This window comes from Chinchilla lanigera, unplaced genomic scaffold (genome assembly GCF_000276665.1).
Source record: "Chinchilla lanigera isolate Chin_1 unplaced genomic scaffold, ChiLan1.0 scaffold00013, whole genome shotgun sequence".
In the NCBI taxonomy this organism is placed as follows: Eukaryota; Metazoa; Chordata; class Mammalia; order Rodentia; family Chinchillidae; genus Chinchilla; species Chinchilla lanigera.
The window spans coordinates 33,472,500-33,495,477 of record NW_004955414.1 but is presented as its reverse complement, the minus strand read 5'-3'; the positions used below and the strand labels follow the sequence as shown (position 1 = coordinate 33,495,477).

Sequence of the window (22,978 nt, the reverse complement as noted above, 5' to 3'; positions counted from 1 at the left end):
AGACTGAAAGCTCCACAGGAGTCTCTTCCCTTCAACACAGGCCAGCTTGCTATATCCAGTAAGAAGAATTAAGGAAAGGTAAGATTTTATCTACAACTTATCTTCAAAGTCACTGTCATCTTTCTACTCAGTCCGTATACACATAATCCCACACTGGGGTGAAGTGCTATCTCAGAGAGCCTTAGGAGCTATGAAAGAAAAAAATAGACCTGAAGGTCCTGTTCGTAACTTTGGTGCAGGCAAGCTTAACAACATGGGACTCAAAGCTGATAACCAATATTGATAATTGGGATCCATCCTTTTTTAACATATTTGTAGTACATAAAGATGACATTCATCATGAACATTAGGTACACACAACTAACACATCTTAATTATTTTTTCATTTCCTTTCCTTCCTCTCCCACCTACTTTGCTCAATCGCTTGATCCCCCTCCCTTTTGCAAAAGAGCTACCTTCCTGTTTCCTATTATCTATCTTTCATTTTGCTCTTTATTTATACTTTGTGTTTCTCATATGAAAGAGACCATAAAATATCTAAGTTTATGTGCCTGACTCATTTCACTTAGCATTATGGTCTCAAGGCTCATCCATTTTCTGACAAATGATTTAAGTTTATTCTTCTTTGTGATAGAATAGTGCTTCACTGTGTATAAAAACCACATTTTTTATCTACTCATCTGATGATGAAGATATACTCTGCATCCAAGATTTAGCTATTATGAGTTCAGCTTCTATAAACATGCATATGTATGTATCATTGTAATATATCTTTAATTCTTTCAGAAAGATAACCGAAAGGGGAATGGCTGGGTTGAATGAAATTTCTAGTTTTAGTTTTTTGAGGAATCTCTATAATGTTTCAACAGTGATTGTACAAATTTACTCTCACATCTACTGTGTAAAGAGTTCCTTTTACCCCATAGCCTTGTCAGGATTTGTAATTATTTGAATACTTTAAGATAGTCATTCTCACTGGCAAGAAACAGAAGCTCAGTGTTGTTTAATTTTCATTTCTCTAATGGCCAGAGATGTTGAACTTTTTGTTTAATCATTAGCCATTTGAACTTCTGAGAAATGTCTGTTCATTTCACTTCCCCCTTTTTTATTGGATCTCTTATTTTGGGCAAGTCTAATATTTTTCAAGTTCTTTATATATTCTGCATATTTAGTCCTTTGTACTAAAATAGATAAAAATATTTTTCGCATTCCATAGGTGACCTTTTCATTTGGTTGGTTCTACTGTTTGTTGTGTAAAACCTTTTTAATTTGAGAAGGTCCCATTTGTTGATTCTTGATGCTATTTCTTGAGCAATTGAGGTTCTGTAAGTCCTTGGTTATGTCTACCTCTTCAAGAATTTCACTTATTTGACCGTCAACAGATTTAGTGTTACTGTTTTAACATGTAGATCATTGGTCTGTTTTTATTTTAATGGAATACATGGGGAGAGATATGGTTCTAGATTCAATCTTCTGCATGTGGATTACCAGGTTTCCTGGCACCATTTGTTAGAGTCTTTCCTACAGTGCATGTTCTTGTCAAAGGTCAAGTCAGAATGTGCCTGCAGTTTTTTCCTCCATCCACTACTCTATTCCACTAATCCACAGGTATGTCTTTGTATGATGTCATTTTTATCACTGTAGTTTTGTAATATAACTTGAAGTCTGGGATTGTGATGCCTCCTGCTTTGCTTTTGTTACCAAGGGTTGCTTTTGTTATTCTGGATCTCTTCAGAAACAACACAAATATTACAAATGTTTTCTCTAGTCCTGAGAGGATTGCAATTGTATTTTGATTGGCATTGCATTAACTCTGTATATCAGCTTTAAAACTATGGCCACATTGACAATGTTGGTTCTGCTGAGCCAGGAGCAGAGAATCTCATTCCATTTTCTGATATCCTCTTTGATCTCCTTCATCAGAGAACTGTAGTTTTCACTGTAAAAGTTTTTTCTTTCTTGGTTAGGTTAATTCCTAAGTATACAACTTTTATTGATACTATTCTGAATAGTATTGTTTTCCTAAACTCTTCCTCCATAGGCCCATTATTGGTACCCAGGAACACTATTGATTTTTGTGTACTGATTGGTATCCTGCTACATTGCTGAATTTAATTATGAATCTGAATCTTTTGATGGAATTTTTTGAGTCTTCTATGTAATGGATCATGTCATTGGTAAATAAGGATTATTTGATTTCTTGTTGTCCTGTATGTATCCCTCTTATTTCTTTCTCTTACCTGGTGACTCTGGCTGTTTCAAGTACTATATTGAAGTGCAGTGCTGAGAGTGAACATTCTTGGCTTGTTCCTGATAATAGAGAGAAAACTCAACTTTTCCCCATTTAATATGATGTTGGCAGAAATTTTGTCATAAGTGGCTTTAAGGTCCTTCTATACTATTTTCTTTAGGATTTTATCATTAATTGATGTTTAGTTTTGTCAAAGGCTTTTCTGCATCTATGGAGAAGATAATGTAACTTTTGTTCTTGATTACATTTATGTGATGTATTATATTTATTGACTTGTGTATTTTGAACAACTCTTATATCCCTGGGATGAATCCTACTTGTTCATCAAGTAGTTGATCTTTTTGATGATTTGTTGCATTCTATTTGCCAGTATGTCTTTGAGGATTTTTACATCTCTGTTCATTAAAGTGATTGACCTGTGGTTCTCTTTTTTGGTTGTGTCCTTACCTCATATCTGAATCAAGGTAAGGCTGGCTTCCAGGAATGACTTTGGAAGTACTGTTTGCCTTTCAACTTCATTAAAAAGTTTGAGAAGTATTGACATTAGATCTTCCCTGAAGTTCTTTTAAATTCAGTAGTGAATCCATTAGGTCCTGGCATTTTCATAATTAGTTTTTTATTACTACTTTAATTTCATTACCTGATATTGGATTACTGAAGGATTTTATGTCTTCTTGGTTCAGTTTTCATAATTTAAGGGGCTGGGGATTTAGCTCAGCGGCAAAAGCGCCTGCCTGGCAAGGTTGTGGGTTCGGTTCCCGGTACCAGAGAAAAACCAAAAAAAAAAAAAAAACAGTTTTCATAATTTATATTTATCTAGAAATCTACCCATTTCTTGTCCATTCTCTAATTTATTGGAATACAGGTTTCCAAAGTAGTTACTAATAATCTTCTGGATTTCAGCAGTCTCCATTGTGATTTCACTTTTTCATTTCTTACTGTAGCAATGTGGGCTTTTTCTTTCCCTTTTTTGTTAAGATTAGCTAAGGGTTTGTCTATTTTTTTTTTTATTCTTTCAAAGAATCAGTTCTTTGATTTATTGATTCATTGTAAGCATTTTTGTCTAAATTTCATTAATTTCAGCTCTGATCTTTATCACTTCCTTCTTTGTACTAACTTTGGATTTGGATTTTTCTTGTTTTCCTAGGACCTTGAGATGCATCATTGGGTTATTTTTGTGGGCTTGTTCGGTTTTTTCAATTTGCGATTCACACCTATAAACTTTTCTCTTAGGAATGCCTTTTTATGTCCCATACATTCTGGTATGTTGTATTGGTATTATCCTTTGATTCAAGGAACTACCTCATTTCTTCCTTGATGTCTTCAGTGTCTCATTGATTATTCAAGAGTACATGGTTTAATGTCCATGTAATTCCATAATTTCCGTGGTTCCTTTTGTCATTGATTTCTGGTTTCATTGCCCTATGATCTGATAATATTGATGGTATAATATTGTTTCTTTTCCACTTATTTAAGCATGCTTTATAGGATAGTGTGTGTGGTATATTTTGGAGACAGTTGCTGCAAGAATGTGCCTTCTGTTATTTTTGTATGGAACATTCTATAATATATATTAAATCCATTTGTTTGAAGGTTTGATTCAGCTCTGGTATTTCTTGTTGATTTTTTTGGTCAAGTTCATCTGTCTATGTTTGGCATTGTGGTATTGATGTCTCCCAATATAAATGTGTAGATTTTTATTCCATCTTTTATGCCCAGTAGTGTTCAGTTTAAGAAGTTGGGTGTGCCAATTTTCAGAGCATACAGGTTTATAAACTGTTGTCTCATCCTGTTGAATTGTTCCTTTAACCAGTATGTTGTGACCTTTCTGCCTCTTTTTTTTAAATTTTAAATAGAATAATAAAAAAAATAGCAAAATACCAACAACATAGACAAAACCAAAACAAAGCTGCCTCTTTTAATGTTTTGGCTTTACGTACACATTGAAAATAGGAGAGGCTCTCCAACTTGTTTTCAGATTCTTGTTTCAGGGAATATCATTGTCTATGAGTCTATGAGTTTCTTTCTTGATTAAATATTTTCTTGTAGGCAGAGTACTGTTGGGTATAATAATGTTGGGTTTTGTTTCTTGATTTATTATGCCAATCTATATCTTCTGGTTGGGGAATTGAGATCATTCATATAGAGAATTATCACTAGAAGGTATTAATTTATTCCTCTCACTGCATTATTTTCCTGTCACTGATTCCTCTCCCCTCCCATTTCAGTTTACCTGTAAACCTTGCCTAACGTGTATTCCATTAGGCTTTTGGGTAGAGTTGGCTTAATTTTCCCCTTCTGGGATATATCCTTGAGAACTTTTGCAGTGCTGGCTTCATGATCATGAATTCCTTAAAGTGCTCTTTGACATGGAAACCGTCTATTTCTCTATCAATTTTGAAAGTTTTCTACAATATCGGTTGAAATTTATTTTTTTTTAAGGCTTGAAACACACCACTCCAAGCATTCTGGGCCTTTAAGGTTTATCCTGAAATGTCTGCGGGTTTTCCTTTATAAGTGACTCTGCTTTTCTCTAACAGCTGTTAAGATTCAGGGCTTGTGTTGGACTTCTGAGATTTTGCCTATGGTGTTTTCCGGAGAAGTTGTTTTCTGATTATGGCCATGTGGGGTTCAATATGCTTCATTTATCTCTATGTTAAATTTCTTCCCCATATATGGAAAGCTTTCTGCTATTATTTCTGTAAATAATATGTCATTTATGCTGTCTTCTGATTTTTCACTAAGTCCAATTAATCATAGCTTAGTCTTCTTTGCATCATCTAGCAGCTGTTGGTTCCATTTTCCATGTTCTTTTACTGTTCTTAAGATATCTCAGAGTATTTAGTCACCTGCATCAGCCATGTCATCTAGTTTTGACACTCTGTCCTCACATTGATCATTTCAACACCTCATATTTTCACTTAAATGTTTTAAACATAAGATATATTTATTATTTTTCTGACCAAAGTGCAATGATTTTTAAATCTTCTTAAATGAATAACTATGAAAACAGTATTCCAGAAAATAAAGTACAAATGGGAAAACTAATCACTAGATTGCCTTTTGCAATTTTACCCTAATCCTGTATTTAGTCTAGGAAACAAACCAAAAAAAAAAAAAAAAATGAATTATTACTAATGCAAGAACTGAAGCAGCATAAATCTAGGACATGCATTTCAAGGTTCTACTTCTATGAATTGCATTATCATTTTAATTACGAATAACACTATGTAACAGAGCAAAAGGAACACAGTTATTGCATGTGATCCTTGCCCCACATGCTCTGATTATGTCATAATAAAGCTGACAATTCTGTCAGGCTCTGAATCCCTTGTGACCTCAACCTAAACCTTGAAAGTAAAGGCTATGGCCTATCATACAACTTTGCACAAGGTGTAGTAACCTAAGTTTTATCTTTCTATAGGAAATGGTCAGTTATTTGGTAAATATTAAAACATTGCTAGCAATCTATTTTCTGAGTTTGTTCACCAAACATCTTATGCAAGAACTGATTACACAAAAAGTTCCTTCAAAATTTGGTCCACAAATTCACTTAACAGGTTAGAATTTGAAACCTGCAAGAACAGGAAGTGGAAATCCCTAATCCTAACATGTTGTAATCACATTTTTTGTTTTGTTTTATTTTTTTTGAGACAGGGTCTCACTATGTAGTTTAGGCTGGCCTTAAACTCACTATGTAGCCCAGGTTGGCCTTGAATTAGCAGCAATCCTCCTGCCTCAACTTCCTGAGTACTGGGATTATACATGTGGCTACCTACGGAGTCATTATCAGCTGATCCACTCAGTTTAATAGGTTAAACTACATAGTGAGGGTCTATCCCTGCCAAAAAGCACCAGTAAAAGTCAAAAGTGAGAGGAGCAACTGTCGTCACAGTTGTAAAAACACAAAAAAAAGAACACAAGGATTATAAAGACTCCAGAAATTCTGACACTTCCAAAAGAAACTACCAAATCTCCAACAATAGGCCCTAAACTAAGGGAAATACATGAAATGATAGAAAAACAATTCCAAATAATTTTTTTTTTAAATTTCAGTGAACTTCAAGAATATAAGTATGAAAAAAGTATGGGAGCAAATGGTGGCTAAGTAACCAATCATCTCCCCACAGAGAGACAAAGTTGGACTGCTAGTTGTTCACCAAGGTACATTCACAGAGCTGGGGTAATCAGGTGAGAGACCACAGTGCCTAAGTTTAGTATGGTAATAAGATAATATATATTGAAGAAGTCAGGGGCTGGAAATATAGCTCAGCAGCACAGCACTTGCCTGGCAAGAGCAAGGTCCTGAGTTCGATTCCCGGTACCAAAAAAATAAAGAAGTCAGGAAGGAAAGAGTTGACTGCATCACTACTACCCCAACACTAGATAGCACAGTGTACAGAAATATCTGCCTCAAAAAAAAAAAAAAAAAGAAAGAAACATCTGCCTCTTGGAGTAGTTTCAGGCCTGTCATGGTGAAACCTAGAACCCCCTGGCCAGGCCCCAAGGACTGAACCTCAAAATATCCATTATCCAGGTGGCCAAAGAACTGTTTCAACCACTCCACTGGCCCAAACTCAGGAAGCACATCATGGAATAAGACTCCACCTGCTCGTGGGTAGGGCAAGAAAGTAAGCATGGGACTTTGTCTCAGAGCTCAGAACCCCACTAGAGAGATCCAGCACTAAGCAGAACTGAAACACTCCTACCCCAGGCCAGTGTTTGCAGAAAGAGACCCTCACACAAGGCAAAGACGTCTGGTATAGAGGGACAGATCTGTGTGTCTGCATCATCACCAACCTTCGTGAGACTCAGTTCACCACTGAGATGGTGCAGGTTCCCGTAGCTGTCAAATCATGTGTAACCCAGCTTAGAATTAGTTTTGAGGGTCAAGGAAGTACGGCCTCAAACTCCTCCCCCAACCTCACACACCACAGAATGGAGCAAAACTCCATTTCTCTGGGGTTAAGACAGGGTCATAAGCATAAACATGCACCATGGGATCAATGTCAGGCCAGTGAAATGCAACACTGGGCAGATCCTAACAGCCTCTGTCCACAGGCAAATGTCTACAGATGGGGCCTCTGGACCTGCCCCAGTGCCGGACAGAAAGATATGGGTTCCTGACTAATTGAACTTATGTCCCGGCCAGTGTTTTGTTTTGCTTTATTTTTTAATTTTAAAAATAAAAGGAGGAAAACATTAACAGACAACCTTTTACAAAATAGCAAAAGAACAGTACAGACAATACAAACAAAGTTACAAACAAAGCGGTAGGAAATTAACAATGCTTGTTGTGTAGTGTGGCCAATGGCTGGTCACAGGGAGCTCAGTCATGTGTTTCCCCTCTGCAGCAGGTGGGCTACCGCAGTGTGGGTCTTGGTCCTTCCTTGTCTGCACTGGTCTCACTGAACTGTGTGGGCTGAGTGTGACCAAATAAGGTGGCAGTGGGAACCACAGGACTCCCACTCCATCCCTCCTCCAATCTCAGACTGTACAATGCAGACTAATGACCTGCTTAAGGGAAAAAGGGAGGTAGAGCCCACGATGTTGCACAACAGACTGGGGCCAGTCCCTCTGTGGTGTGACCTAGAGCCTAACACAATCCTACAGCACCACATAGTGGTGACTGAGCAAAGTGTCTGTACCTACATGGCACCTGCAGAGGCCCATGAAGACCCTACACTTTTTAGGCACTCCGCTAGTTCATTCCAAAGAACAAAGAAACTATGGATTTGGGACAAACTTGGGCATGGTGCATGCTGTAGTAGTAAAATCTAGAATATGCTTAGACTGAAATTGAAGGGATAGAATAAGATATCCCATGAAAATGGAATCAAAAGCGTATGTTGCCAAATATATCTTATAAAAGCATATCTTATATCATTATAAAAGCATAATGGTATAAGAAATTTATAAAGAAGCTGGAGAGAGTATAAGGGAGGAAAAGATGAGAAAGTTTGATCAATAAATATTAAGTTAATAGTAGGAGAAAGAAGTCTGTATTCTCTTGCACAGTAGGGTGACTACAGACAATGATAATGTACTGTATATTTCAAAAAAGCTAGAAGAATGTATTTGGAAACTTTTGCCATAAAGTAGTGATAATTACTTGAGAAGATAAATATGTTTACTGTGACTTGAACATTATACAATATTTACATATATCAAATGACCACATGGTATTCATATGGAACAAAAAAGAAACTAAGAATAGCAAAAGCAATCTTGGGCAACAAGAGCAAAGCAGGAAACAACACAATCCTGGACTTCAAGCTGTTTTACAAAGGTACAGTGATAAAAACAGAATATACTGGCACACAACCAGACATGTAAATCAATGGAAGATGAACAAAGGATGCAGAAAAAACCCTGGGCACATTCAGTTATTTGATGTTTGACAAAGGGCCCAAAAACATGCAAGGAAGGGAAAATAGCCTCTTTAATAAAGGGTCCCAGGACATGCAAAACATTGATTCTAGACCCATAGCTCTCATCACATACTAAACTAAAGTCAAAATGGGTCAAAGATCTAAACATTAAAATAGTAACACTTAATGTGCTGAAAGATAAAATAGCTAAACTCTTGAAATCACAGGCATAGCCAAGGACTTTCTCAATAAAACCCTAATTGCACAAGAAATAACATCAAGAATCAATAAATAGGGTATCAAATTTAAAAGCTTCTGCACAGCAATAGAAACAACCAACAAAAGACAGCCTACAGAGTGGGATAAAATTTTTGCCAGAATTTTTCAGATCATGATTAATACCTAGAATACATAAACAACTCTGAAAATCAGATACCCTAAAATAAAACACCCCCAAAACACTCAAAAAATAAGTAGCTGTCTCAAAAGGAAAGAACAATGAGATGGGGGAAATGAGAAAAGAAAGAAAGAAGGAAGGGAGGAAATGTATATATAGACAAGATAGCTAAGATAATTGTACTACTAATTTCTATTGGTTTATTGAAAGGAACAGTTAATGCCTAATTGTTCAATCAGTTTTGCATGCCTATATCTGGTGATCTGAACAACTACTTTGAAGGTAACAATATGCAAGATAACAACCATTGTTAATTTCCTATCATCTTGTTTTGAAATTCTCAATTGTTTTTATTGTTTCTTTTATTCTCTAAAATAAAAAAAAATGGACAGCTGAAATGAACAGACACCTCTTGGAAGAAGTACAAATGACCAACAAATACATGAAAAACTGTTAACATTGCTGGCCACTAGATAAATGAAAATTAAAACAACGCTAAGATTCAATCTTACTCCAGAAAGAAGGGCTATGATCAAGAAATTCAATAATAACAAATGCTGGTGAGGTTGCTGGAAAAAGGAACGCTTCTCTGTTGTGAGTAGGAATGTAAACTAGTATAAACACTATTTGTTTTGTTTTGTTTTGTTTTTTTCCAGTACCAGGAATCGAACTCACGACCTTGCGCTTGCCAGGCAGGCGCTGTGCCGCTGAGCTAAATGCCCAGCCCCAACATTATGGAAATCAGTATAGATATTCCTCAAAAACTAAAACTAGAATTTCATTCAAGCTGGTTATTCCCCTTCTAGGTATCTTCCTTAAACAACTAAAGATATCATAGTACAGTAATATATATGCATATCCACATCCTCAATGCAAAGGAATTATGGTATACAATTATGAGACCTAGCATACGCATAATGGCCAGTCAAAAATGAAAAACAGATAAATTTACTCAGAAAACATATTTAAAGAAATAATTGATGAAAAATTTTCCTAATCTGAGCGAGGTAACGTCAAGGTATAAGAAGTGCAAAGGTTTCCTATAAATTCAAACAAAGATCAAATAGTTGACTATGTCTGGGGAGGTGTATGACTCCTCAGTTCTATTCCATTGACCCATGTGTCTGTTTTTGTTCCAGTGTCTTGCTGTTCTTATCATTATTGCTTTCTACTACATCTTCCGGAAATCTGATATTGCTATGCCACCTGCTCTGCTCTTATTGCCCAAAATTACTTCTGCTGTGTGGAGTCTCTTCTGGTTCCATATGAATTTCAGGATTGTTTTCTCTTGATCTATAAAGTATGCTGTTGCTATCTGATTAGGGCTGCAATAAATCTGTATAGTAGTTTTGAAAGTATGGCCATTTTGATAATATTGGTTCTGCCTATCCAGGAGCAAGGGAAATCTTTCCATTTTCTGATGTTCTCTTCAATCTCCTTCTTCAGGGTACTGTAGTTTTCTTTGTAGACATCTTTCACATCTTTGGGTAGGTTAATTCCTAAGTATCTCATTTTTCTTGAAGCAACTGTGAATTATTGTTTTCATAATTTCCTCCTAGTCCTATGCATTCTTGGTGTACACAAATGCTAATGATTTTTGTGTGTTGATTTGGTATCCTGTTACTTTACTGAAATTGATTATTAATTCCAAGAGTTTCTTGGTGCAGTTCTTTGGGTCTTCCATGTAGAGTATTGTGTCATTTGCAAATAATAACAATTCCAATTATTCCTTGCCCATATGTATCCTTTTATTTCTTTCTCTTACCTAATTGTTCCAGCTAATTTTTTAAGAACTATATTGAATAGCAGAGGTGATAGTGGACAACCTTGTCTGGTACCTGATTTTAGGACCACACATACAGGTGTGGTCCTTCTGTATCTGTTTTTGTCAGGGTTTTTACCATGAAGGGGCGTTGGATTTTGTCAAAAGCTTTCTCTACATCTATTGATATGATCACATGGTCTTTGACCTTGCTCCTATTTATGTAATGTATTACATTTATACATATACAAATATTGAACCATCATTGCATCTCTGAGATGAAACCTATTTAATCATGGTGTATCAGCTATTTAATAATACATTACATTCTATTAGCTAATATCTCGTTGAGAATTTTTGCATCTATGTTCATTAAAGCAAATGACCTATAGTTCTCTTTTTCTGTTGGGTCTTTATCTAGTTTTTGGATCAGGATGATAGTGGCTTCCATAAGTGAATTTGGGAACACTCCAACCTTTTCAATTTCTTTGAACCGCTGAGGAGGACTGCTGATATAACATCCTTAAAGGTTTTATAGAATTCAGTTGTGAATCCTTCAGGTCCTGGGCTTTTTATAGTTAGTAGATTCTTTATTACTGAGTCAATTTCATTACTTGTGCCTAGGTTGTTAATATCATAGAAGTAGACAGTAGAATAATGGTCAGTAGAGGTTGATGAGGAGAGAGGAAGGATAGAAGGAAGTTGGACAATGAGCACCAAAGTAGAGTCAGATAAGACAAATTGGAGGATTCTTCACAACAATAGGCTAACTATTGTCTATAAATTTTATTATATATTTTGAAATAACTTAAAGAGAATAACCTCCAAAGAGTAGCAGTACATAAGAATGATAAATGTTTGAGGACAAGAAAATGCTCATTACCCAGAATTGATCATTATATTATACTTTGTACATGTGTACTAAAGTATCATACTGTACCCCATAAATTATATATAAAGTATCAAATAAAAATGCCATTAATATGCACCTTCTAGTACACATATTTTGAGATCCAAATATGTGTCTAGCAAATAACTAAGTTTAGCATTAGTTGATACTCACAATTTTACATATTAGTTGTGCTGATTTATAAAATGAACTGGTAGTCCTTGTAGTTCTATAATTCTAACGCTTGATCTTACTGGCTTTTATTTAATGTTTTTAATGATCATGTTAATGGGCAGATAGTGGTAGAGCACTCTGGTTTTAATTATCATTTTCCCAATAAATAATAATGCTAAGTACCTTTTAAAATGTGTTTAGACATTTGTACATCCTCAGTTGAAACGCCTACTCAAGACTTCTGTTGCTTCCTTTTATTTTGTTGGACTATTTTATTTTACCTATTGATTTGTACGAAGTTCTAAAGATATATAATCACTGTATGAATCCTTCAGTGTTTTACCTATATTATGTATACCTTCTCCTACTTCCATTGATGAAATGATAATTTTAATTTTAATAAACTCTAATTTCACCATCTTTTCCTTTAAAAAATTCAAAATAAGATGTTCACACAGAAATAATAATAAAACTTTCAACTCCAAAAGACAAAGACAACAATAAAAGTCAGAGAGCACAGAGAAAAGAAGTCCATCCCATACAAAGGAATCCCAATAAGGCTATGGTGCTTCTCAACACAAACTGCAAATCGTGACAAATTAGAATCATATATTAAAAGCACTGAAGGAAAAAAACTGTCAACCAAGAATGTCTTACCCAGCATAGCAATCTTGCAGAAATGATGCAGAAATAAAAACTTTCCAGACAACAAAGTCAGTGTAATTCAGAATCATTTGGCCTCTTTTATAGGAATTGTTTAAACTACAAATGATGTCGTTAACAATTCAAAACCTACAAAAAATGCAATAAGTAAGGAGATCAATATTTAGAAAATTTTGGGATTGAAATATTGGTATATGCAATTTTATGCTTATTACAAAACTTAAAGGGCAAAATTATTAATGATAACTATGGCTAGCTGAAGTTGTCAAGGAATACACATTACAAAATGGCATTATCATATATAAAAATCACAAATGTTAGAGGAAAGAAATATGAAAGTGTGTATGAAATTCCAATTGTTATCAGCTTGAAATAGATTGTTGATCTGCAATCTTAAAAGATGTAAGAGGGTCTATGCAAGCCTCATAATAACTGGAAAACAAAAATCTATAGAACACACAAAAACTTAAATTTTAAAAATCTAAGTGCACCATGATAGAAAATTACCACCATAAAACATCATCAAACTGTAGAAAATCATCAAACCAAAGGATGACAAGAGAAAAAGAAAAATTACCTACCAAGAAAGCAATTAAAATAGCAGCAAAACCTCAGCTATATTGCAGATTTGGTTCTGGATCACAACAATAAAGCAAGTCACACAATTTTTTTTATTTTCTACCACATATAAAAGTTAAATTTCCATAGCACTATCAACAATTAGGTTTGCAATAAATAACATTTTTATGTATCTTAATTTTTAAAGTATTTTATTCCTACAACATGCTAATGATGATCTGAGCCTTCAGCAAGTCATGATCTTATTTCTGGTAGACCAGTGGAGTAACTCACCTCCATGTCAATGGCCAGTGATTGATCAGGGTGCTGCTTTCTGATGATTGAGCTGACTGTGACAATTTCAAGAAATGAGACAAAATGATGCATGCCACATAAATTGACTCTTCTTTTCCAAAATATTTCTCTATAACATGTGATGGTATTTGATAACATTTTATTCCCAAAGAACTTTTCCAAGAAAATTCTAGAATCTTGTCTTGGTTTCTTTTCTCTCATTGCTGAGGCAAAATACCCAATGCCCAAACTTTAGAAAGGAAAGGTTTATTTAGCTCACAGTTTGTGGAGGTTTCAGTCTATAATTAGCTGGCCCCAAGGCAGGGTGGCATGGCATAGGGGCAACAGTTCAAGGCAGCACAAGACAGCAAAAGCAACAAGAGCACAAGGAGGGAGGGAGAGCAAGCCTCTTTCCCTCCCCTACACTGAAAGCAGATGGCCCCCACCCAGGGGGAGTGTAGCACTCACATAATCTCCATGCTCTTCTCCTGCAGAGGCACAGGATGATACAAAATAAGTACCCTGCCCCCTGCCCAGTCACTTAGTTAACCTTCTGAACTTCTCAAACTGACACAATGAACCACATCCCAGAGCAGGAAGGGCATGTCCTTTTCACCTGAGGATGCAGAACTTCTGAGTCATTTCACCAAGCCTCTAGATTCCTCAAGTTGACACAGTGTGTCAACCATAACAAATTTAATATATTCACTGCTGAATTGGACCAAATATTTAAAGAATTAATACCAGTTCTCTGACAACTTTTCCAAAAACAAGAAGAGGAAGAATATTTTCAAAGTCTTTTTACAGGGCTAGGATTATTCTAATGCTAAACCCAGACAAAGACATCACAGGAAAAGGAAACTAGAAGATAATCTTCTTGATGAACATAGATACAAAAATCTTCAACAACTGTCAAACCAAATTGAACACTGCTCACCATTATCAACTGGAGTTCATCCCAGAGATGTATGTACAAATCAATAAATAGGATACACACATTAACAAAATGAAGAACAAAAATATATAATCACTCATTAGATACGTAAAAATCCCTGGGCCAATTCAATCTCCTTTCATAGTAAAATCTCCCAAGTTAGGAAAGAAAAAATATACTGTAACACAATAAAGGCCACATATAATAGGCCTACAGCTAACATATCAACTGTGAAAAATTGGAGCCATTTTCTCCAAGATCATGAGAAAGACAAGAGTGCCCATTCTTGCCACTTAGAGCCAACATGATAGTGGAAGTCCTTGTCAGAGCCATAAAGCCAGAGGAAAGTTTTTAAAGGTGGCTTAGTTACTTTTCTCATTGCTGAGACAAAATATCTGACAACCACGGTTAAAGGAAGAGAAGTTTATTTACCTCACAGTTTGTAGACGTTTCAGTCCATAATCAGATCAGAGTGGCACATGGTAGAGGGGGAACAGTTCACAGAGGTGAAAAACAGCAAAAGCAGTCAGTGAAGGAGGCAAGAGAAATCTTCTTTCCGTCTCTTAAACTGTATGCAGGCTACCTGCCCTAGAGTGGGTGTAGTATTCACACCACCAATCCCAGCACTAGATAATGAACCAATCACAAACTCTAGATTAAGCCGCTTATAAAAAAACCTAGCCCCCATGACCACATGAGGCTTTAGGGGACATTCAGACACAAACCATGACATCAATCATCCTCACAACTATTCTTTTTCAGGAGATAGAATTGAGATTTATTATCTCTTTTCTCTTAATTGTCTGTTTTGTATATAACAGTATATACTTGAGTGTTGATAAAGATAAAAAGGTGTGCAGTCACCTGTTTAAATGATTTTGGCTGTGATGGTGCTTTAGATGAGATCTAGAAGTCCAGGACTATCATTTCATCACTTGCCATCCTCCCTGCTCTGCTCCTGGCCACTTGAACTTCAAGCCCCTGTTCCTCTGCACCATGTTAAGATCAGTAATGACTACATGTTACTAAGTCACAGGCCAATTTCTCAATTGCTCAGCAGCTACTAACACTATCCACTGGCCAATGAACTCATCACTTGAGATTGTGGACAACACACTTTCCTGGTCTTCTTCTCACCAACATCTTCTCCTTCTCATGTTTAACTCACTAATTTGACTTGCCACATTTGTTTATATTATATTCTCATATGCATCTCATCTAAGTCTGAGGCTTTAGATCCATTGATCCCTTTCTGTATGTATTGTTTGCTATATCCAGTGTTTCCTCCAAACTTCTTTTTTTTTTTTTTCCTCCAAACTTCTAACTGATGAAGATTCATTCATCTCTCTTCTTTATTCAGTCTCTATCTACTTTTGGTAAGAAATCCTTCAGCCCTTGGGGGATAATCTTCAAAATGACCAGAACTTAATTTTGGTCACATTGAAACATCATTTCCTAAAATAAATGCCTAGGGCACAGTAAATCTATTTTAGTTTGCTAGGACCTTCTCAAATTGCTTCTCCAAGTTCCTAGAAAGATATCCTCATCCTGGTAATCTTATGTGGCTCTTGATCACAACAGGATCCACTCTGGGGAAAGAGAAGGAAAGATTAAGATTAAGAGAATCACATGACCCAGAAGTTGCTTACATCACTTCTGCTTTTTTATCATTGGTCAGCTAGTCATATGGTGTTATCACAGTCATGAAAAACTGGGAAATGGGTTTGTTTTATCTTATTTAGTTCTCTTAGAAATATTATGTGACAGAAGGGGAGAATGGATATTGGAGAAAGCTAGCAGCTTCTCTAGCCTCTGATTGTCTCTCAGATTCTGTGTTCACAAGAAAATATTTTGGAAGCTCCTCAGAAGTAATAACTGACATGAGAAAGAACAGAGGAAAAGCCATGAAAAGGGCTCCAGGAGGGTGGGCAGGTTTCCAAAGGCCCTTCATAATGTGATCTTGGGAAAATCTCTTTCTCTGTTCTTAACTTTGCTCTGTTAATTAAGGATGGTCTTTAAGAACTCAGGGTACATTCGTGCACAAACCAGGTAAGACATCCCTCACAAAGCTTCAGATTTGGTGAAGACAAATAACACAAACCCTAATAACAGACATTCAGTTATGTTTCCTTGGTGGAAATAACAGAGGTTCTGGTTTGTTTTTCACTTCCTTCCTGGCCAGTCAAGGTTGTAGGAGCTTACAGCTCTTTTACACGATGAATCTACAGATTCAGCCTCTGAGTCCTGGAAGTTGCTGATTCCTCCACCACATGGAGGCCTCCTGCCTCTGTGAAGCCCGGGATTCTAAAACTGAGGCTGTTCCTAGGTTCTGACTTGTGTTCCTGATTTTTCACTCACCACTCTTTTGTTCCCTGTTTGGTTAGCTTCCCTTCCTCTCTGTTTCTGGAATTTGCTTATGCTATGTGGGACACAAATGCGGAATTACTCATCTTTTCTCTCATGCATATGTAATTATACCCAGCAGTGGAGCATACAAAGTGCTGGTCACAAGAGTGGAATCTGAGACAGCTTGGCGGGGTTCACAGGATTAGCCAGTATGAAGCTACAGGCTAATCACTGATTTTGTTTGTGCTACAGTTGCATCCTCTAAAAAAATGTCAAGGGGATAACCAATTGTTATTTCTAGACTATTCAGGGATTTAAAGAGTCAATGCTTCATACACTCACAACTGCTGCTGTTTATTATTCACTTAGGTAGGATCTACTCCTCTTTCACCAATGGAAATCTACATGAGTAACTCTTCTCATATGCCAAGCCCTATACTTTTTTTTTTCTACTGCTCTTCACAGAGTCCTCATACACACTTTGTTTTTGTTTTTGTTTTTGTGTTTGTGTTTGTACAGGGAATCGAACTCATGACCTTGCACTTACCAGGCAGGCACTGTGCCACTGAGCTATATCCCCAGCCCTCAGACTCCTCATATAAAAGCTTAAATCAGCAAAACAAACTCTGCTATGAATCTTCTGGGAGATAAAATGCGATCAGTTTTTTGTACACACCCCTGAACTACACTCAGTAATCATCTGTCAACATCTGCATATTTATACCTTTCTCCAGGGGGACTCATATTTATACCTTTCTCCAGTTACTGACTCCTTTCTCCTCAATGTTGCTGAGCAATTCTGCTCAAAAACAAGCCCTACCCATGCACAGTGTAGCAAAATTCTTCTAGGTCCTCACCAAAACCATATCAAAAGGCACAAGAGTGGTCAACTTTAGTTATCTGAGCACCCATTAGGAATTCTTTGTGACATACCCAGAGCAATCCTCCAAAAGAATGATGATGAAGGAAAGCTCCTTCATGTCAGTATGTGTTCTAATCCCTTTTACTGTATTTTCACTGAGCCCAAATATTCAGTCCTGTTAAATCCCACATTCACTCATCCAGCAAGTATGAATACATAGCCTACAGCTATGACAAAGCTAGACATCAGGAGTAGACACAGAGCTTTAGTCCTCAATGGCTAACACATTAGGACATTTCTCATTCACTTGACCCAGCCACCCTCACACCTGCCCTAGCAGGAACTCACATTTCACTCATGGCCCTAAAATAAGGCACTCTTTCTCCTGCTTAATAATACTCTGAGTCATGGGAGTGACATGATCACCTCTGTCTTTCTAGATTCTGGTACCTGAGAGAAATTTTCTGGCCAGGACAGTGTAGTGCTTGGGTCCTGAGCCCAGGCTTTTTGAGTGGAGACACTGGGTACACAGAATGTTCCCCTATCAATAAGGGATCTGTGCTGCACTGGAGAGACTCCAGGCTTCACAGTAAGCAAGAAATGAGTTTGTATCCAAGTCGCAAGACCCACCAGCTTTGAATAAGTTACATAGTGCACACACACACACACACACACACACACACACACACACGCTACATGCATGACACTAATTGTCACATAGCAGGGTGGTCTGAGATTCAGGGGTCCTGCAGCAGGGGCTTACATCTTGTGTGTCTTCCAGGTTCACCAGTGGAGGGCTTTTGAGCATGGTTCCAAACACAACAACTTTGGGGACAGAAGTCACAACAATGAAAGGAAAAAATGGAAGCCTTCCTGGAACTTTCAATGAAAAGGACCTGGTCCCAAACGTGGTGATCATCATCTCTGCACTGGCTGGACTCACAGGAAATTCAGTCGTGCTCTGGCTCCTGGGTTTCCGCATGCACAGGAAGGCCTTCTCCATCTACATCCTCAACCTGGCTGCAGCCGACATCCTCTTCCTCTGCTGCCATATTATAGACTCCTTGCTGGTACTCGTCAAATTTTCCCATCCAGAGGTTTTCTTCCTGCCCTTCTATAAGACCGTGATGATGTTTCCCTACATCACAGGCCTGAGCATGCTGAGTGCCATCAGCACTGAGCGCTGCCTGTCTGTCCTGTGTCCCATCTGGTACCGTTACCGCCGCCATAAACACACATCAGTCACTGTGTGTGCCCTGCTCTGGGCCATGTCCCTGCTGATATGCATTCTGAACAAGGTTTATTGTGGTATTACAGATGTCCGTTTTAAGGATGCCAAGTGTCTGAAAGCTAATTTTTCCACTGCTGCGTGCCTGGCTGTTTTAGTTTTGATTCTCTCAGGGTCCAGCCTGGCCCTGCTGGTCAGATTCTTGTGTGGCCCCCGGCAGATGCAGCTGACCAGATTGTATGTGACCATCCTGCTCACGGTGCTGGTCTTCCTCCTCTGTGGCCTGCCCTTGGGCATCTACTGGTTCGTGTTAATCTGGACTCATGATAATTTTAGTGAGAATTTGCATTATGGTCTTTACCTGGCCTCAGTTGTCCTGTCCTCTGTGAACAGCTGCGCCAACCCCATCATTTACTTCTTTGTTGGTGCCTTCAGGAGGCAGCTGAAGAAGCAGACCCTGAAGCTGCTTCTGCAGAGGGCTCTGCAGGACACCCCTGAGGAGGATGAAAATGGAGGCCGTGTTCCTCAGGGAACCCTGGAGATGTCCCTAAGCAGAGAAGAGTGGTGATGAAGAGCCCTTGCCCTGGCTGGATGGGGCTCTGCAAGTACCCCCCTGCCGCTCTTGACAGTTGTCTCTGCTTCTCCCAGCCTCTGGTCTCTGAGATGCCTTGATGATTCCTCAGTGTCTTTAAAAAGACATTTTCTGGTTTTTGTGACCAAAAAGGCATTACCTTGAAAGTAGACCATGTTCATCTTTTTTAATATTAGCAATAAACTTCTCATGTGAACTTTCTCTGAGTCAGATGGTATCTCTCTGCAGTTGTTCTTGCAGTGGAAAGAATCCCTGTCCAAAATCATAACTGTCTTGTTTGTGATTCTTTCCTACCCGGAAATACAGAAAAAGAAAGCATTGGATGGTTTCCCATGAAACATCTTCATGGGATGCCATCCTCAGCAAATATTTTACATTCGTGGAATCATAAGGCTCATTATGCTCCATCTTGTAGCAGTCCACAGCTTATACTCTGACATTAAACAGATATACAATTCATAAAAATATTTTCCAAGGAGAGCCCCTGCAAGGACTAAGCCTGTGCTGTGCCGCTAGCCTGTGGGCCCACAGAGACATCCCTTGCCTCCAGCCACCTTATCTCAGCAACCAGAAATCTTGAGATAACTAGGGATGCAGTAAGTGCTGGGTTGGAAAGAACGTTTGACCTGGAGTCAAGCAACCTGTATTCTCAAGCAGACTCCCTGACTACCTTGATCACTCTCCCTCTCCAGGGCAATGAGGTTATGGAATCGCATCAGTCTGACTTATCCATATGAAGTGTAGAATCTGTTTTCAGGATGAGGCTGCAGAATTTGACTTTACCATAAACATGAACTGAATGTAGCTATCATACTGATTAAGAACACTCAAAAGTTCGTGTGTCTGCATTGTAACTATCATCACCGTGAATAATCTTTGTGCTTATTTGGCAGCCACCTTGAATTTGGAAAGGGTGATGCAGTGCTCTTTCTACATGTTGGTAGGGTAGACATTGGGTACCAATGTTGTCAATATACCATTGCTGGCTATAAAAACAGAGAAGATTTGGTTTCTGTGCCTCAGGAACTTATAGCAGCAATGGAAGAAGTGATGTCCTTATATACACCTTGCACACTGGTCCAGTTGGCTTTGCCTTCTTCTCTTCTTCACAACACAAAGAGGTGGAGAAGAAAGAGGGAGAAGACTTCATTAGTAAGTGTATATCTGGAGATTAAATAAGTCAAGGAGGACTTACTGAAATGCTTGAAATTTAAACCAATGACACTACAATTTTATTGACCATACCTATTTTTTGTGGTATGCATCCAAAGATAAACAGAATTCAGAGTGTCATTGTTAATAAAAAGTTAAGGTTCTTTAGGTACTGGTTATAAGGAGACCAAAATGTTTCATTCTGTGTACCTCACCTATTTGGTCATGGTAATAAGGTCCCTCTGACACTGGAGTGCTGTGAGTAAAAAGCAATATCCCTCATTACCTTGAAGTGGGTAGCGATTAGCTTAAGGTTTGCAAAATTAGTTGAAGTCAACCCCAAAATACTGTCACATCAGAAAGAACCAGCAAGATCAGCCCATAACAAGCCAAAAGGGCAACATGCTGCTATGTTGACCCTCTTTCCAAGGTTATGTCCAACTCTACTGAGCCAGAAGCTGCAAATGAAACTAACAGAGAATTTTAAAAGGAGAAGTTGGGGAGGTAATGGGGAGAGAGAGAAGCAATGAAATACACTCACTTCTCAGATGCAGATATTTGTTGAGTTTTGTTTTGTTTTTTTATTTTATTTTAAAGAGTAAAAAAAGGATAACATAATAATAGGGGGTGCTTACCAAATTACAGCCAAAGTGGTAGGAAATTATCAATGGTTATTGTTTTACACATTGTTATCTACAAGATAGTTTCTCAGGAAAACAAATAGACAAATAATAGTGAATTACAGACAAAAGAGGTGGGAGATTATCAATAGTTGTTGTACTATACTTTGGTATCTTCAAAGTGGCTTCTAAAGAAAATAAATAGAGCTATACATTAGTGACCTATTGAATAATCATTAACTTTTCTCAATGGTTGTTGTGGGAAACACATAATGATAGACATGCATCCATTTACAAAATAGGATAGGAACAACACAAACATTGCAGAGTTATGGATAGATTAGTAGGAAAATATCAATGTCTGCTGTAATACATGGTGGTATCTTCAAAGTGGTTTCTCAGGAAGACAGAGACATACAAGAAGGATCTAACAAGTAGTTACAGCCTAAGGGTTGTCAAAAATCAAGTGAGCTGTCTGGGGTGAAAGCCATTCTTTGTAGCGTTTTCTCTCCAGCCTCCCATCGCATTGGGACCCCACAACCAGTTAGTGTCCTCTCCCCAACTGTCAGCACAGGCAGAAGGAATCCTGCTGCAGACTTCTCCAGAGCTCCACCACAGCCTGTACTGTCAGGGGAAGAATGGCTTCCAGGGAGTCTCTGCAGGTATTGTGCAAGGTCCTCCTGGTTTACAGCCTCCGCGTGGCTCTCATGACCCCAGTCCACAGGACCTCTGACTCCTCAGGCTTAGTCTGCATTCTCATGTTCTCTGAGTCCTTGTTCAGCAGCTGCTCCTTCACTGACTCTGGACCTTTCTGGTTCTCAATGGCAGGAGCAAGAGTGGCCCATTGTATGGCATGTATTCCCAGGGGTTTCTCCATGTTTGAATGATTCACACACATCTGTGGGTGGGCATCTGCAGTCGGTGCATGGTGGGCCAATTGTGTCATTGTTTGTCCGTGTCATGGTAGTTCTCAATTAAGTGGCCGCGGCAAGCCTGAGGGCCTGTGAGTGCGCCTATGAGGCAGGGAGCTAGCTGATCGGAAGACCTGTGCTCCCCACCATGGCTCCCTGTGCACCTGGGCCCCTCCTTCCGGGCGCCTACGAAGCAGGGAGCGAGCCAGTCGGAAGATCAGCACTCCCCACCCGTGGCTCCCCGTGCACCGGGGGCCCTCCTTCCGGGCACCTAGAGTTTTGGTTTTGGCTTGGTTTGATTTGGTTTGGTTTGGTTTGGTTTGGGGATTTGGCATGCTTTTGGAGGGTGGAGTTTGTTGTTTGTTTGTTTGTTGTTTGTTTTCCCTGTAAAAGACCCAAGTAGAGAGCAGAGGAAATAGCTCATCTTCAAAGTAAACTCAGTATTTTTTTTTAAAAAGCAGCACTTCTTGAAAGGAACAGTTAATGATTGTTTGATCAGTGTTACATGTCTATATTTGTTTTCCTGAGTAACCACTTTGGAGATATCAATATGTAATACAACAACCGTTGTTAATTTCCTATCACTGTGTCTGAAATTCAGTATTGCTTGTATTGTTCTTGTGTTTTTTGTAAATGTATGTGTGTTTGTTAATATGTTTTTGTTCTTTTATTTTTAAAATAAAAAAATTAAAAACAGCTCATGGCCCTCTTAACGCAGTGGGCAGCGTGTCAGTCTCACTAAAAAAAAAAAAAAAAAAAGCTGTGTACTTTCTTATAGCCTTGACATGAATGATGGCTTAAGATATGGTAAAGAGTTGTCAGAAACCTCATATTTGCACTCTGCTTGTCATGTCACCTGAACTTGTACGTGGTATCTGAACAGTGCCAAGGCTTACACACACTTGACCCTGAGATATGCCTTTAGCCCTATAGTGTCTTGAGGTTAGACTTGACTTTTGTTAAATGTTTGACAG

The 22,978-nt window shown here is 38.1% G+C and overlaps 1 protein-coding gene across 3 annotated transcripts; it reads left to right on the top strand.

Moving 5' to 3' along the window:
* Positions 1-15: 15 nt before the first annotated feature.
* Positions 16-21,091, top strand: LOC102026211 (mas-related G-protein coupled receptor member A-like). Of its 3 annotated transcripts, XM_013511706.1 has the most exons (3): positions 16-78; positions 6,308-6,442; positions 18,283-21,091. In XM_013511706.1, the coding sequence occupies exon 3, from the start codon at positions 18,308-18,310 to the stop codon at positions 19,295-19,297; it is 990 nt and encodes a 329-aa protein (XP_013367160.1). In that variant the 5' UTR covers positions 16-78; positions 6,308-6,442; positions 18,283-18,307; the 3' UTR covers positions 19,298-21,091. The 3 variants fall into 3 exon arrangements, with proteins under 3 accessions (XP_013367160.1, XP_005380485.1, XP_005380486.1); XM_005380428.2 differs by lacking the exon at positions 6,308-6,442 and having other exon boundaries at positions 22-78; XM_005380429.2 differs by lacking the exons at positions 16-78; positions 6,308-6,442 and adding an exon at positions 9,583-9,613.
* Positions 21,092-22,978: the final 1,887 nt, after the last annotated feature.